General features: G+C 45.1%; 1 protein-coding gene across 1 annotated transcript; it reads right to left on the bottom strand.

The window, feature by feature from the left end:
• Nucleotides 1–6,146: 6,146 nt before the first annotated feature.
• FOXR1 (forkhead box R1) lies at nt 6,147–13,185 on the bottom strand. The gene is made up of 6 exons (XM_064482127.1): nt 13,125–13,185; nt 8,629–8,703; nt 8,282–8,529; nt 7,830–8,056; nt 6,629–6,885; nt 6,147–6,175 (listed from the first exon to the last, which is right to left on the bottom strand). Exons 1-6 carry the CDS (start codon nt 13,183–13,185, stop codon nt 6,147–6,149), a joined length of 897 nt encoding a protein of 298 aa, XP_064338197.1.
• Between the last annotated feature and the right edge of the window lie 2,750 nt (nt 13,186–15,935).

The following is a 15,935-nucleotide window of genomic DNA, read 5'->3' as shown; positions in this document are numbered from 1 at the left end:
AGAGCGCACAGGTGTAAAGCGGCGGACGCTGTACCAGCAGGCTGTAGGGAACACAGGCTGGAAACCTTAATCTAAAATCTAATCACCCCCACGGGATGAGCTGAGCGTCGCTCCTGTAAAGCTGTTAAGGGTGCAGAATCGTTGCTGAGGGTTAGCAAGACATTTTAAATCTGTAAACATGCTAATCCAGTGGAATTTTATTAATTCTTTACAAGCCACTTCTCCCAGAATCAACAGCCTTCCCGTCTGTCCTGCTCCCTTAGGGCCTAAGGTGAATTGCTCCCTCACAGGGCTGAAATCCCCACACTGTGACCTCCACCCTAGAGCCTGGGGCCTAGGCCTGACCTTACTTTTAGGATGTGCAAACAGCTGGCACAGAGTCCCCAACTTCCTTTAGATTTGTTATCAGTACTGGTGCATTAAGCTGGATGCACTGTGGGTGCATACATGATCTGTGGGTGTATACACGGTCACTGCTGCTAATTCAGACCCAGAAAGTAGCCAGACTCCCGTTTAGATCTTGACTTCCAGTTGGAGCTTCCCTTTAGACTCAGGCCTCTGCCAGATGTGATCCATTTTGAGGACCCTTGCAATACTCAGTTCTTTGACCTCCCATCACTCCCCTGGCAGGGGCAACACTGGACCTTGTCCACCCCAAATTGCTCCTTCTTTGAATTCAAACTCTGAAGTTCTGCTCTCACCATCATCTTCCATCCTCCCGTGTGGCCTTACCTTCCAGCTGGTCTTTAACTGCAGGGAGACCTCCATTCCTGAAGATGAGGACTCATCCTTTCACTCAAAAAATTATTGAGCATCTGCCAGCCACTAGATGCTTTGCTCTAGGCCAGGTTTAAAGGTTTAAAAACCTTTAAAGTGTGGCCTCCGGATCAGCAGCATCAGCACTTGGGAGCTTGTTAGAAATGCAAATTCATGGCCCCGCCCCAGACTTCCTGAACCAGAAACTTTGGAGTGGGGCCCAGCAATCTGTGGTATAAGGAGCCCTTCAGGGGATTCTGATGCTCAATCAAGTTTGAGAATCACTAGTCTAGGTCTTAGGTCCTCCTGGCTTTGCTTTGCCCACTGGATCCCAGGGATATTTCCACTACACTCTCATGGCAACATATTACTTCACTTGCCTACCAAAACCTCTCATTCTCTGTCAAATCCCAACCATCCAGCCATCCGTTTCCCTTATTTGTTCCAAAGCTGCTTTGGATTAGTGTAAACTGTCTACTTCAACTTCTAACTTCTCAGCCCTTGGCAATTTTGCTTTTGAAATTGTCCTCTAAAGCCCTCCACTACCAAGGGTTCATTTGGCTGCCATCTGAACTGGACTGTGTGAAATGGAATTCAGCGTCTTCCTCTTTGGAGCATCACTTGTTTTCATCCTCCCCGGGGATGATGTCATCAAGCTAAAGCCTGGAGTTTTAGGGTAATTTATCTTTGATACTCCCTTTTTCTCAGTCCCTATATCCACCCTGCACCAGTTGTCTTACTGGATTTCTGAGAGGTTTAAAATCTATTCTCCACTCTTTTTTTTTTTTTTTTTTTTTTTTTACTTATGAGCATACTTTATTTCAATTCCCTTTCTCTCTTTCTGGAAAATCTTTCTAAGTGATTTCCAAGTATCTAGTCTATTTCAGCTCCACTTATCCTCCAGACTCTGGTCTTAAGGAAGTGTCTAACGTAACTTTCTGATTAACTTAATGTCTCCTAATTGCCTTCAGGAAAAGTCTAAACTTTGCAGCATGACTTTCAAAGCCTTTTATACTATGTTTCCTAACCTCTTTTTCTTTTTTTAGGTTTTTTTTTCCCCCTTAACGAAGGTAATGGGGATTGAACCCAGGACCTTGTGCATGCTAAGCATGTGCTCTACCACTGAGCTATACACCCCCTACAACCTCCTTTCCAGCCTTATTCCCCACACTTCCCCCTTCCATCTCCTTCCTCCAAGCCCTCCTCTGGGCAATATTCCTGCCGTCCTATTGCTCCTGTGCACTTTAGCATCTCGAGCCCTTGGTCCCTTCTGCATAGAATTTCCTTCTTTCCAGCTCTGCCTGATAAATTCTGTTCTATAAGCCTCCGAAATATGAACTAGAATGGAATTTCCACAAGGCTGGTGACTTTGTCTGGCACATGGTAAGCTCTCAATCCGTTCATAAGCTCTTAGATCAATTCCTTATTGAATGAATGAAATGTCACCCCTTTTGTGAAGCCTTCCAGAGTTGACCCTGCAGAATTAATTTTTCTATTCCAAGGTCCTTTGCTCACATCTTGTTGTCATTTTGTTTAGTAGTCAGTTGAAAACCCAATAGTTGAATAGTTCCTCAAGTGCAGGGACTGTGTCTTGGTCATGCCTGACTCCAGCAGAAAGGAGTCGTCTATGCATGTTTGTCAACTTAAGTTAAAATCATCAAATTCCAGGCATCCTGGGGTTAACTTGTCCATGGGGTGGGAGTTTGTGCTGGGAAGGAGCCTAGAAGGCATGCAGCTAGAGGGGAGGGTATAGCTCAGCAGTAGAGTGTATGCTTAGCATGCACAAGGTCCTGGGTTCAATCCCCAGTACCTCCATTAAAATAAATAAACCTAATTACCCCCCAAATGAGTAAATAAATAAAAATTGATGTTAAAAAAAGAAAGCATGCAGCTAAACAGCCTGCTGACTAATAGCATCAAGGTACAAAACAGGCTAACAGATAGTTGTGTTTATTTCTAAAATGTAAGAAGCAATTTCTTGTTTAAAAAAAAAAAGAACTATACCAAGGCCATAAATAAAAAGGGATTATCCTCCATATCTTTTGCCCCCTGCCAATCCCCAAAGATGACTATTACTGTTTGATACCTATATTCTTCAAGACATTTTCTCTGCTTAAACAACATATTTGTATAGATGAACATAGTTTGTCACATTTGGAGTCATATTAAATGTACTGTTCTGCTACTGTTTTTTTATCCCTAAAAATGTATTGTAAATCTTTCTCCATCAGTAGAGTATGATTTAAATACTATCTGTGCCCTCATGACTCTCAAATGTATTTACATCCTCAGCTCAGACTTACCTTCTGAACTTACAACAATTATCTACTTGACAGGACCACCCTGACGTCTCAGAGACTCTAAATACAAAACTGCTCAGAATTGCTGCTCCAACACAGATTTCCCCTCCTCATCACTCACCCAGTCACTCAAACCCAAAACCTCAGGGTCATTCCTCTCTCCTCCTGCATTCCATCAATCCTGTTGCCTTGTTGATTCTGCCTCCAAGCGACATCATCAAATCCGGCTGCTGCTTTCTGTCCATTTCCACAGCCACTGCCCTAGCCCTCCTGGGCTCTGCAGTCACCTCCCAACAGGCCTTCCTGCTTCCACATTTGCCCCTACAAGTCACTTTCAATGAGTGGCTAAACATCATCCAAAAAAAAAAAAAAAAAGAATCAAATTATGTCAGTTACTTCAATTGTTTTCCACTACATTTGAAAGAAATCAAAATTCTGTGTCATAGCCTAGAAAGGTCTAATCTCTGCCTCCCTCCCCACTTCACCTTGGTTACTGTATTCTGGACACCATGGCTCAGCCCCACTCTCAATAGGCCAAGGTGAGGAGGTTCCTACCTCCTGGGGTTTGTCCATTCTGTTCCCTCAGCTACAACACTTTTCCTTCCCATGCTTTAGCCTGGATAATCATTAAACAGGTCTCAGTTAAAATACCTTTCTTAGAAAGGCCTTCTCTGACCTCCTCTTCAATTAGGGTTAAGTACCCATATAGTTTTCTCTCACAATAACCTAAACTTATTAATATTTACGATCATTGTACATAATTAGTGTATCTGTTTAGTATCTTTCTATCTAGACTGTGAGGGAGGAACCATTTTGGGTTTTACTGTATTCCTAGCACCTGGCAGAGGGTCTGGCATTTTGAAAGCTCAAAACAAATAGTTGTTGAATGAGGAAAAGGGAGGAGGTAAGTGTAGGAGTGTAATATTCTATTAGAGGACCAAATGGGCAAAGGCAGATTTTTCTCAGGGCCCTTTTTCCCACAAAAGCTGTATTGTGTGTTCTTTCCTTCTGATCTGTTGCCTTTTGGGATCCACTTGCAGCATAAGCCAGACCTTGACAAGAACGTGAACAGGGATAAGGATGTGCACAAAGTGCAGGTGAGGTGGACAAGTTGAGTCCAAATCAGATGAAACCAAAGCTTAGGATTCCGGATCCTCTCCTTCTTCCTGGGAGCTGGACAGATCAGAGGGGCTCTGGCTGCAGAGTGCTGGGTGGGACCAAAGCCAATGACATTAATGAGCTGGCCCCTCCACCCACTCCACTGGTGGATAGCACATAAAAATTAGCATCCAGATAGTCCAGGAGGAGAAAATTGGCACAAAGCACCTGCAGGTGGGCCAGGGAAAAGCAGTTCCTGACTTGCTGCAGCCGCACACCTGCATGAGTCTGTCCTGTCTCTTCTCTGGCACTAGTTGCTTTTTCTTCCTATCCCATCCCTGCTCTCCCCCACCTCCCCAGCCTCCACTCCTGCCTCCTGGGAGCATTAGCATCCCACACCCCCAGGCAGGGCTGCCTTTGAGCACTTCCGGAGAAGTACTAGCTGTTGTTTTCCAGACCTGGAAAAAGACCCCAAGCTAACTCTGCTGTGAGAAGTCTTCCCCAGCCTCCTGAGCTAATTGCCCTCTTCTCTGTGCTTCCAGATAACAGGGAATCTGCCTGTTAGAGAAGATACTAGTGACAACTTATAGCAAACAGAGCCTTCTTACTACCTAACGGGCTTCACGCCGGGCTCTGGGGTTTGGATGTGGATGTGACTTATTCCATTTTTGTCCTCACTGGTTGCCAAGGTCACTGATGGTGAGCACCTCTGGCACAGGGACTGTATCTTATACATTGCTTGGTTTGGTGGTTTTTTTACTTCATCAGCTTTAACACCCTAGACATAGAACAAATGTCTCGTAAGAACCATATTTACCTGAAATGAATCTTACTGATAAAATAACCTACTTACACATAGAATTTTAAAAAGATCAAACTGTAATGCTGTTAACTATAATATAACAGAAAAATAAAGGGAGAGAAATTTATAATAAAAAAATGTATTTCAATGGATAAACTTTTTTAAAACATAAGATAGTTGGAAATTTGTACAGTATAGTGAAAGCTTAGATTTATGATATGACATTCAAATGACTATTGAAGATTGTTTTTCTTTTATTGGCTACCGTGAAATAGCTAAATATTTGTTTAAACATGTAGAATCTCTGTGAGTACAACAGATACAAACACAGACCGATCCAGGCATGTGCTATTGGTGACTTAAATACTAGAGCAGATTTGCTGTCAGCGAAGTGATTCTCCGAAATGGCAAACAAGTCTTGGTAAACTTCCAAACTAAAAAAAGTACAATCTTCCTTCATTTTACAGAAGAGTTGCATTCCTAGAAAATGCAGCGTATAATAAAATGATATGACAAATACTTCCGGCTTAGGTGTGAAACCCGGTTAGGTTCTTGGCTCAGCTCATTATCAATGGCCTTAGGTCTGGGGGTCAGTTCTTCAAGGTGAGAGACCACCTCCTGCACCGACACCTGACCCTCCTGGGCCTGACTGCAGTCCCCTAAGTCCTTGCAGCAGCCATAGCGCCCCCTAGGGTCAGTAAGAGCTTTTGGCCTAGCACCCCTCCTTTCTGGTGCATGTTCCAGAATGAATGCAAAGCTGGAGTGGGTACAGCAGAGGTAGTTGTGGTGATGGACAGATGAGCAGGGTGAGATTGTGTTACTGGAAATGTGCAAACCAAGCAAATGAACTGAGGCCTTTCTTCAAAGGTAGAGATTTCGGTCTGGTAGGGCATGGGTCATGTACTTCAGGAATACATTTCGCACATTGTAAAATGACTATAACTCAATAAAAAAAAAAGGAATACCACATTTCAGAGACCAGGGAGGAGGCAGTCGGGTTTTACAGTGAGACAGACTGCAAGGGTTAAGGGCTGAATAAAGTGGACAGAAAATGAAGGCACCTCCTCAAATACAATGGCCATCACACCTCAGAGCTAGCCTTCACCCCACCCCATCCTCGGAGACCACACGCACACCAGGCTGCTGCAGACAACTTTAATAAGGCACGGGCTGACGCCTGGTTCTTGGACTTAAAGGTCAAAAAGGAAGGGCATCACATCTGTAAGGAAAGAAGAAAATCAAAGGGGTCTATCTGCCCTGCGCAGCTGCTGGTCCCCAGGCCTGGGACGCTCTCTCGCGGCCAGTGATCTACTTCTCCTACTCAGGGCCCAAATGCCACCTGCTCTCCAGGAAAAGCTCTCTCTGCAGAGAACCTCTCATACCTTGCCCCTTACATCGTGTGGTCACTGTTTCCCTGGGCTGCTGGGCTGGAGGGCCAGCTGCACCTTAGCTATTTCTCCATCAACTCCCGGGACCTCACATTCCAAGTTTGGTGGGGGTGGGGGGGTGGCAGGCACCATCCCAGGGACTCAGACCACTGCTGTCCTGTCCCCTTCTTACAGAAGGTGCCCCCCGCCATGGTGTGACCCAGGGTCTTTCACTGCACACTCAGCCTTGGGTTGGGATCTTCAGGTCCCCTCCCCTCGGCCCCACATGTGACAAGGCCTCACACCTGGCTGGCTCATGCACTGTCGGATATTTTCCAGCCGAGTGGAGGCCAAGGAGCGGGCTTCCTCTGTAAAGCGCCGGTGTCCCTCCTCAGTCAACTTCCAGAGGCAGGATCGAGGCCGCGTGCTAGCCTCCGCCTGCATGCTGGCCTCCACCTGCATGCTGACTGGCACTTTCTCAAAGCTGTCTCGGAAACAGAGATTGTGACGCACAGTATTCTTCCAGCCTTCAGGAGCCGTTCGGAAAAAGGGGAAATGTTGTCTGTGGACAGGGAGGGATGGCAAGGAGAGGCATGGTTTCTCTGGGACATGCCCTGCTCTTGAGAATGCTCCCCCCCAGGGCCAGGAGCCTCAGCCCTGCTCGCAAGGTGGAGAAGGGCAAGCTGGCCTGGGACTGCTCTTTGCTGACCAAGCACACTGCAAATCTCCACCTGCTGCATCACGTGTGCAAAGCCTTCGAAACCCAGGGTACTCCCCCCACTCCCAGGTTCACTTTCCTCCCTCCCTCTGTGGGCTCAGGACTTGCAACAGGAACAAGAGGGGAAATCAGGCCAACCAACTCCTGTAAGAGGAATCCTGGTCAAGGAGGACATCTCTTGACAATTAATGTCCTGCGACTCTTCTGATAGAGGGAGCAGGTCTGAGAAACTCCTCACACTGATGGGCACCCACTCTCAAAGCTCAATGGAAATCCCTTCTCAGCCGGACTTCCCCGGGTCCCTAGGGGACAGGCTGTGCCAGGCAGTCCAGTCCAAAGGGAAAGCATGTGAGAAACTGTTGGCGAAACCAGATTTTATACTGGATGATCTTGAGAAGGAAGACAGGAATTTGACACATTTTAAAATGATTATAAATCAATTAAAAAAAATCCAAAAAAAAAAGAGAGAAGGAAGACAGGAGGATTTATGACCCAGGTGAATTAATGTTTTAAAGAACTAAGATGTTTAAAAAAAAAAAAAAAGGCTAGAGTTTCTCAGATGTGAAAGGGGTTGGGGGTGGCTTTCTTCCTGTACAGGTGACGTGTGGACACGCATTCGGGGCCAACCCAGCACCAGCGCCTGGGAAAGGGAACTGGGAATACACCTCTCCTCTCAGACCCAGATCGGGGAACTGAAAGGGCAGCCCGGGCCTGGGGCGGCCCGGAAGGTATCGGACCCAGGGCCCTGCCCCTCCCTTCGCCCGCCTCACAGGGCCCCCGGCACATACCGAGTGAAACTGTAGATCTGTTGCACGTTGAGGCCACAGGGGGGACTGTTTCTTAATGCCAGTGCAATCAGGTGGAAGTAATTGAGAGGGGGCCGGGACCAGAGCCTCCCCTCCTGGCTGCTGGCTTGCCGAAGCCTCCGACTCTGGAGGGGGGCCCTTTTGTGAGGGGACGGGAGAGCCATAGAGGAGCTGTCATCCTGGTCCTCAGCCTCCTCCTCTTCTGTGAGCTAGAGGAGCACAGAGTAGGAACTGGTCCTGACTCCACAGCCTCTACTCCAGGGGTGTGACGGCAGGAGGGGTGGTGGTCTAGGGCCACCAACTGGGCTTCTCCCCAACCCAGGGGCACTGCTAATTCCTGGACCCATTAACCCTTTGTTATCCCTGAGAAAACAGAACTCTGATGCCCACCCTGCCTACAGCCCACATCTGGCCCACGGCCCAGAAATCCCTACCTTCCAGTTGCTGGGGGAAGAGGCAAACCGCTTCCGAGGGGGAGACTGCTCTCTGGAAGGTGACGGCGACTCCACCACTGTGGCCTCTGGGCACTTGGCAAAGTCTTCTTCTTTGGGGGGCAGCTGAGGGGAGGGGTCTGTGCTTGTCAGATTCTCCCCCTTACTGGGTTCTGAGACCTCCAGCTTTCCAGGGGGGAACACGATGTTGGGGTCTACCCACATCCACAGGTTCGGCTCGAAATCTGGACCTGTGCAGAGAAAGAGGAGATTGGGGGCCAGAGCACATGAGCTTTGGGTGTCCCACCCAGGCCACAGGGCTGTCAGAGAACTCACTCCCCTCCACTCACCATCGTTATCAGGGTTGGGTTTTTTTTCCAGAGGTAGTTTTGGTGGCTCAACTATTCGGAGTTTATATCTGGCAACTAGCAAAAAAGAAAGACAGAAGAGAGTGAACATGTCTCGGATTTCCACTGTGGCCCCAGGACCCTGGGCCTTGAAGCTTCCATGGGAGGTGGCTATGGGCCTGGACTGGGAGGTTATGATGCCAAATTCTACTGGTTTCCCCTTAGCTCTCTGATCTCATTCTCCCCTGCACTCTTTTCCCCCCACATTACTGTCCCTGAGCCATCTCATTAATGCCTGTTACTTCCGTCAGTCACCGTTTATAAATTCAGGGCTTCCAAATCTTCCTCTCTCGCCCAGACGTCTCTGCTAGCCCTCAAGTAGAATGGCCTACGGGATAACCGGCAGGCACTTGGAACAACATTTTTAAACTCAACTCCATTTCCCTCCTGTAGTCCTTGTGGCAAGTGGCACCAACTAACCAGTTGTCCAGGCCAGAAACTTGGAAATCATTCTTTTTTTTCCCCAGTTTTTAAAATTGAAGTATAGTTGATTTACAATGTTTTATTAGTCTCATGGGTACAGCGGAGTGATTTAGTTATATTCTTTATATTTATATGTATGTATATGTATGTATGTGTGTGTGTGTGTGTGTGTATATATATACACATATATATATATTCTTTTTCAGATTCTTTTCCATTACAGGTTATTACAAGATATTGAATACATTCCCCATGCTATACATTAGGTCCCTATTTTATCTATTGTATGTATAGTAGTGTGTATCTGCTAATCCCAAACTCCTAATTTATCCCTCCTCGCCCCTTCCCCTTTGGTAACCATAAGATTGTTTTCCGTATCTGTGATTCGAAATCATCCTTGACTCCTCTCTTTCCCATGCAGACACACCCAATCACCAAGTTCTACCATCCTAGTCCAAGCCATGACCTAAAAGGTCTGTTTATCTTCTTTCCTTTATCCGGCAGATTGAGTGATCTGCCTAAAATGTTAATCCCATCTTGCCACTCTTCACTGTAAAACTTTTTGATGGCTTTCCATTGCCTTTAGGCCAAATCTAAATTCCTTGAGATAGTCTGTAAGGCCCTGGCTCCTCATCAGTGTTGAGTCATTACTCCCAGGCTCTCCACCCATCTGCAACAAACCTCTTCCACATTCTAGCCCTTCCCATAAGCTGTTTTCTTTGCCAGAAACGTGCCCTCTTCCTGCTTGCCTAGTTAATTGCTACTCACCCATCAGGTCTCAGTTTGAACATCTTTCTAAATCATCTACCAAACTCTTGGTCACTCCCCCTCATTTAGAGGAGTTTAGCTCCTGGCTAAATTCCTGTCAGTAATGCCACTCCTGCCTTAAATCTTGTCTATTCCAATAGATACATAGACGATTTTCCTAATTACCAGCATCTAAGTTTCTTAAACTCTCTTCCTCCCTCAAATTTTGCTTTCCCCTCTTCTGTAGATGGTCTCTCTCACTGCCATAACCTAAACCAACAACAGCAACCTCTCCATAACCTCATTTTTACACCATGTAAAAAAGTACCTTTTTCCACCCATCTCCCTCTCAAGCACAGCCATTCTTTGATACCACTGATACCACCAATCCATTGATCTGTGGCTTTGGAGCACTTGTTTGGTAGAGTTGGATTTAATCAGGGTTGTGGTTTGGCCAAGCAAGTGCTTTGAAGCTATAGAAGGCCAAGCCAATCAATGGTGTATGCAAGAGAGTGAGCTTGTTTGACCACAGGATTCCAGGTTGGTTAAAGAGAGGACATCCAGTGGGGGAGGGTATAGCTCAGTGGCAGAGTGTGTGTTTAATTAGCATGCACAAGATCCCGGGTTCAATCCCCAGTACCCCCATTAAAAAAATAAATAAATGAAACTAATTACCCTCCCCCCCAAAAAGAGGACATCCAGTGACTGAGAGCAGTGAGAGAGTGACAGGATCAACAAACTGGTGATCTCAGTGGGATCAAAGAACAGCACCTGTCTCCCTCCTCCCTCTCTCTGACACAGATGCCCTCCCCACCACCACCCAAGGACAATGTTCCAACAATCCTCTCTCTCTTTTCTGTTATAAATTCCTGTCTCTGGATCTTTCTCATTAGCATTCAAATATGTTGTTAATTCTCTCATCTTATTAAAAATAAGAACTTCTTTCACTCCCCCACTTCCTCTGCCAGGCCACTACTCCATATTTTTGCTTTCCTTTGAGGCAGGACTCCTTGAAAGAATTGCCTATACTTTCTGTCTCCACTTCTCCTCCCTTCCACTCTTAAGGCCAGTCAGGCTTTCTCCTCCACTTCTCCACCAAAAACACTATGATCAAGGCCTCACTCCACCAAAACCATATAATCAGGGCTCTGCTTTGCTAAATCCAACTGTCAGCCCACCTCTACCCTGATCTCTCTGCAATGTTCCTCTCCTGGGACCATTCCTTCCTTGAAACCCTTTCTTCACTTGGTTTCCAGGAAACCACAATCTCAGTTCTGATTCTCAGTGATCATTTCCTCAGTTTTTATTGGTTCTCTCTCTTTCTCGTTAGAATGGAATGCCCACCCAGGGCTGATTCTTGGTCCTTCTCTGTTCTCACCCCTTAAATGCCATCTATATACCCCAAAGACTCTCAGAATTTATATCTGCATACCTCTCTCCAGAATTCTAGACTTAGATATCCACCTACTTACTCAACATTTCTCCTGGATATCTTAAAAAGTGTCTCAAACTCAGCGTATCCAGAACAGTATTTCCCAATTTTCCTCCCTAAACTCTCCTACCAGAAGCTTCCCCCATTTCAGTGTAAGACAATTCCATCGCTCCCCTTGAAATCAGCCAAAAACTCTGGAGGAGTCATCCTCTATTCTCTCTTTCTTATAGTACACAGCCAATCCATCAAGCAAATCCGGCTGGTTCTACCTCCTCACCATCCTCTGCTACCACCCTGGTGGTCCAGGCTGCCATCATCTCTTGTCTGAATTACTATAGTAGCCTCCTAACCAGTCTCCTGGCTTCCAGGCTCCCAGTCTCTCTACATTACAGTGTACCCTCAACCCAGCAGCCACCATGATCTTTTCACAATATAGGTCATTCAGGATCGGCTACATAACTTGCAGGGCCCAGTGCAAAATGAAAATGTGGAGTTCCTTGTTTAAAAATTATTAAAAATCTTAAGACAATGACAGCAGAGCTTTACGCCAAGTATAGTCACCGTATGCAGTTGCAAAGGTCACACACTCACTAAGCTGGCGATCCTGTTCCAAATCCTTCAGGCATGTGGCATCTTACTCAGAGTCCATGCCAATGTCCTCAAGGTGGAAGACAGCTCTTTCCGCCCCCTGCTCCACGCCCTGTGCGCCCTGAACTTTTTATTTACTTTGATCCAGCCTCACTGGCCTCTTTACACCGGCTACTTCTGCCTGGGAAACTTTTCCTCTAAGTATCCTCCTGGCTCACTCTCACCTCCTTCAACTCTGCTCAAATATTACGTTCCCAATGAAGACCAACCTGATGACCCTGTTTAAAATTGTAGCTGCCACTACCTCCCCACCCCGATTCCTGAGCCTTCTTACCATGTCCTTTTCTACCCCGATCTATTATCACCTTATACTACATATATTGCACTGAGCAACACAAATGACACTCAAAAACAACCTGAGTAGGGGAGAAAAAGCAATGAGCATTATATAAATTAAGGTCACCCATAAATACAATATAACGCTAAATAGTTTTTAAAAAATACACCTATCTAAAGACATCAAATGGATTAGGGTGGAAACTTGGGGAGTGTGGGAGGCGATGAAAGCCGGTGGAAGTGGAAGGAGGAAAAATCAGTTAATCCAAGTACTTTCCCTGAAAAGATGACAATCATGTGCCAGGAAAGGAGGAGGTGATTACCTCAACTCTCAACACTTGAGGACCAAAGGAAAAAACAATTTAAAAACAAAACAAAACAAAACAAAACAAAACAGTCAACCATCCATTCAGCAAATATTGAAAACCTCTAGGTGTCAGACAATGTATTAAGAGGCGGGGATACAGCCACGAACAAAACTAATAATTGTTTTTTTTTTTTTTCAAGAGAAAAACAAGCGAAGTGCGTAGTATACCCAAATGGCTAAATGGCGTAGGCGCCACGGAGAAAAGGCCGAGAAGCAGCCTAGAAAGTTCTGGGATGGAGGCGAGCGGGTGAGGTGGAGTTGAAAGACCACATTCAGGCAGGACCCCTGCCCTCTGTGGGCTTTCCGTCCAGGCAGGGTCCCCATCGCCACTCGAAAAGTGGGGGCGGGGTGGGGGAGGGGGCTCCAAGGCTCAGCAAAGGGGGCGCGGGGCCTCCCCCGAAACGCTACACGGTCACCGCACTCCTGGGGGTGGGGGGGTGGGGAGGAGGTCGAAGGTGAGGGCCCCCCCCCACCCCGGCCGCGACCAGCCCCCCGCCCGCCGCGGCGCCCATCCCCACCCCCACGGTCCCCCTCGCGGACACTCACGGTTCTGCTCGGCTAAGGGCAGGTGCGCCGTGGTGAAGGCCAGAAAGGACTCGTTCCCCATGTCCCAGTCCAGCAGTCCTGGGACCTGGCCATGGAGGCTGGCCCAGAAGTCGAGGTGCTGGAGTTTCAGGTCCACGTTTAGGGAGACGAGAGAGAGCCTGGCAGAGAGGCTGGAGACTCCGGGAGAGACTGAGGCTGAGCCCTCGGAGGCACTTCCTCAAATCCCCTCGCTCTGATTGAATTAGGCTGGAGTCCTCAGGTGTGCCGAGTCCGCATTTGACACCCTTGATCTTGGGCCTCCACTGACCCCGCCATTTCCCGCCACCCCACGCTTTCGTTTTGGGGTTTGGGGACCTTGGGGGTCCAGAAGGGAGGTATCCCAGGCCCTCTTCCCCCTCTGTTTGCACCAAGCTCTTATTTTATTCAGTAAATCTGCCTACCATTCAAGAATGATCCTGTGATGGTATTAACAGCTACTTTCTAGAAGTTCGGAAGATTTCGGAGTTTATCTAAGATCGCATCTGTAAGTGCATGGTGGAGATAGGATTAAGTGGTGATTTTTATTTTTTTTCTTTTCTTTTTGAATGGTGATTTTTACATTTTGTTCTTAATAATTTCAAATTTACAGAAAAGCCCAAGAATACTATAAAAAAATTCCGGTATACCTAAATCCAGTTATTAACATTTTATCACATTTTTGCTTTGTTTTTCTTTCCCTCTACATGAGACATACATTATTTTTTTCTGAACTGCTTGAGAATTTGCAGATATTATGCCCCTTTACCCATAAATACTTCAGTATGTATTTCCTAAAAACAAGGATACTGGTTTACCCAATCAGAAATGAGAAAATCATCAAAATTTAACATTGATTCAATACTATGTTTAATATACAGGTCCTATTCAAATTTCACCAATTGTCCCGATAATGGCCTTTATAGAAATTTGCTTTTTGATCTAGGATCCAATTCAGGATCATGCAGGGCATGTAATTCTCATGTCTCTTTAGTCTCTAATCTGGAGCAGTTTCTCAGACTTTTAAATGTTTCATAACATTGACTTTTTTTTTTTAATTAAAGTATAGTCAGTTTACAGTATGTCAATTTCTGGTGACATTTTTGAAGAGTTCAGGCTATTTATTTTCTAGGATGTCCCTTAGTGTAGGTTCCTATGATGTTTCTTCGTAATTAGATTATGTGTTTTTGGCGAGAATACAAAGAAATGATGTTTCCTTCTTAGGTCATCACATCAAGAGGCCTGTGATGTCAGTTTATCTCCTTATTAGTGGCATTAACTCAATCACTTGGTTTAGTGGTATCCATCAGGTTTCTCTACTCTCAAGTTACCTTTTTGTTTTCCCTTTTGTAATTAGTAAGCAATTTGTGGGAAGATACTTTGAAGTGATCTAAAATCCTATTTTTCATGGAGTTTGGACCTGCTAATTCTAGCGTCCATTTGTGATTCCTGCCTAAATCAATCATTACTATGATGGGTGTGAAATGATGGTTTTTTATAAAGTTGGCATTCGGTTGTAAGGAAGAGCTTTTCCTTATCTCATGTATGTTTGTTGGTTCTCAATATGTATGCAAGGGATTGATTCTTATTTTATAGAGTGGATTGTATTATAATTCAGAACTATCATTGTTTATTTTAATCTTCAAATTGTCCCAGATTTGGCCAGAGGGTGAGGCAGCCTCCTCTGGTTCCTTTGTACATCCTGGGTCTCCCCATCAGAGCCCAACCACCCTGCACGTTGTTGCCTCTTGTCTACTAGACTGGAAACTTGGAGAGTAGTACCTTGTGCATAAGAGACCCTCAATAAATGTTGTTTTAACTATGGTGAAAACAATAGCCCCCTTTTAAAAAGTTTACTAGGACTCTACCTTTAATACCAATAATTATAATAACTTTTCTTTAGGTTTATTTATTTGTTTGTTTATTTAATAGAGGTGTTGGGGATTGAACCTAGGGCCTTGTGCATGCTAAGCATGTGCTCTGCCACTGAGCTATTCCCTCCCCCTTCAACAATAATAAATTTAATGTAATTTCCTAAGTTATAAAAATAATACATGTTTGATGCAGAAGACTTGGAAGTATAGAAAGCACAAAGGAAAAAACCAGTAAAACAAAAATCATTCTTGGTATCAACCAGAGATGATAATTGACTGCATTCTGATGTATATTCTTCCAGTCTTTTCCCTTATGTTTCATAAAAAATTATTGTAATGCATCTACTCTTTTCAAATTAGTGTGTCATTGAAGAATGTTTATGTCATGTAAATCATATATCTGATAAGGGGTCAACATCCAGAATATATAAAGAACTTCAATAGCTCATCAAAAAAACCAAACAACCCAATTTAAAAATGGGCAAAGGACTTAAATAGATGTTTCTCCAGAGAAGAAATACAAATGTCCAAAAGCACATGAAAAAAAATGTGCTTTTATATCATTAACATTAGAGAAATGCAATCAAAACCACGATGAGATACTACTTCATGTCCATTGGAATGGCTATTATAGAAATAAACAAACAAAACACAGAAAATAAGGGGGGTATAGCTCAAGTGGTAGAGTGCGTGCTTAGCATGCACAAGGTCCTGGGTTCAATCCCCAGTACCTCCTTTAAAAATAAATAAATAAACCTAATTACCTCCCTCCACCAAAAAAAAAAAAAAAAAAAAAAAAATCAGTCATTAAAAAAAACCCAGAAAATAACAAGTGTTGACTAGGATGTGGAGAAATTAGAATCCTTGTGAACTGCAGTTGGGGACATAAAATGGTGCAGTCCCACAAAAAATTAAATGTAGA

This window comes from Camelus dromedarius, chromosome 34, assembly GCF_036321535.1.
Source record: "Camelus dromedarius isolate mCamDro1 chromosome 34, mCamDro1.pat, whole genome shotgun sequence".
Taxonomy (NCBI): Eukaryota; Metazoa; Chordata; class Mammalia; order Artiodactyla; family Camelidae; genus Camelus; species Camelus dromedarius.
The sequence above is the reverse complement of the archived record's forward strand: the minus strand, read 5'-3'. Positions and strand labels throughout refer to the sequence as shown.

Coding starts and splice junctions, on each gene's coding strand:
- FOXR1 (XM_064482127.1), bottom strand. CDS start 13,185: ATGGGGAACGAGTCCTTTCTGGCCTTCACCACGGCGCACCTGCCCTTA. Junction 8,530..8,628: donor ACCCAACCCTGATAACGATG/GTGAGTGGAGGG, acceptor TTCTCTGCACAG/GTCCAGATTTCGAGCCGAAC. Junction 8,057..8,281: donor CTTCCCCCAGCAACTGGAAG/GTAGGGATTTCT, acceptor GTGCTCCTCTAG/CTCACAGAAGAGGAGGAGGC.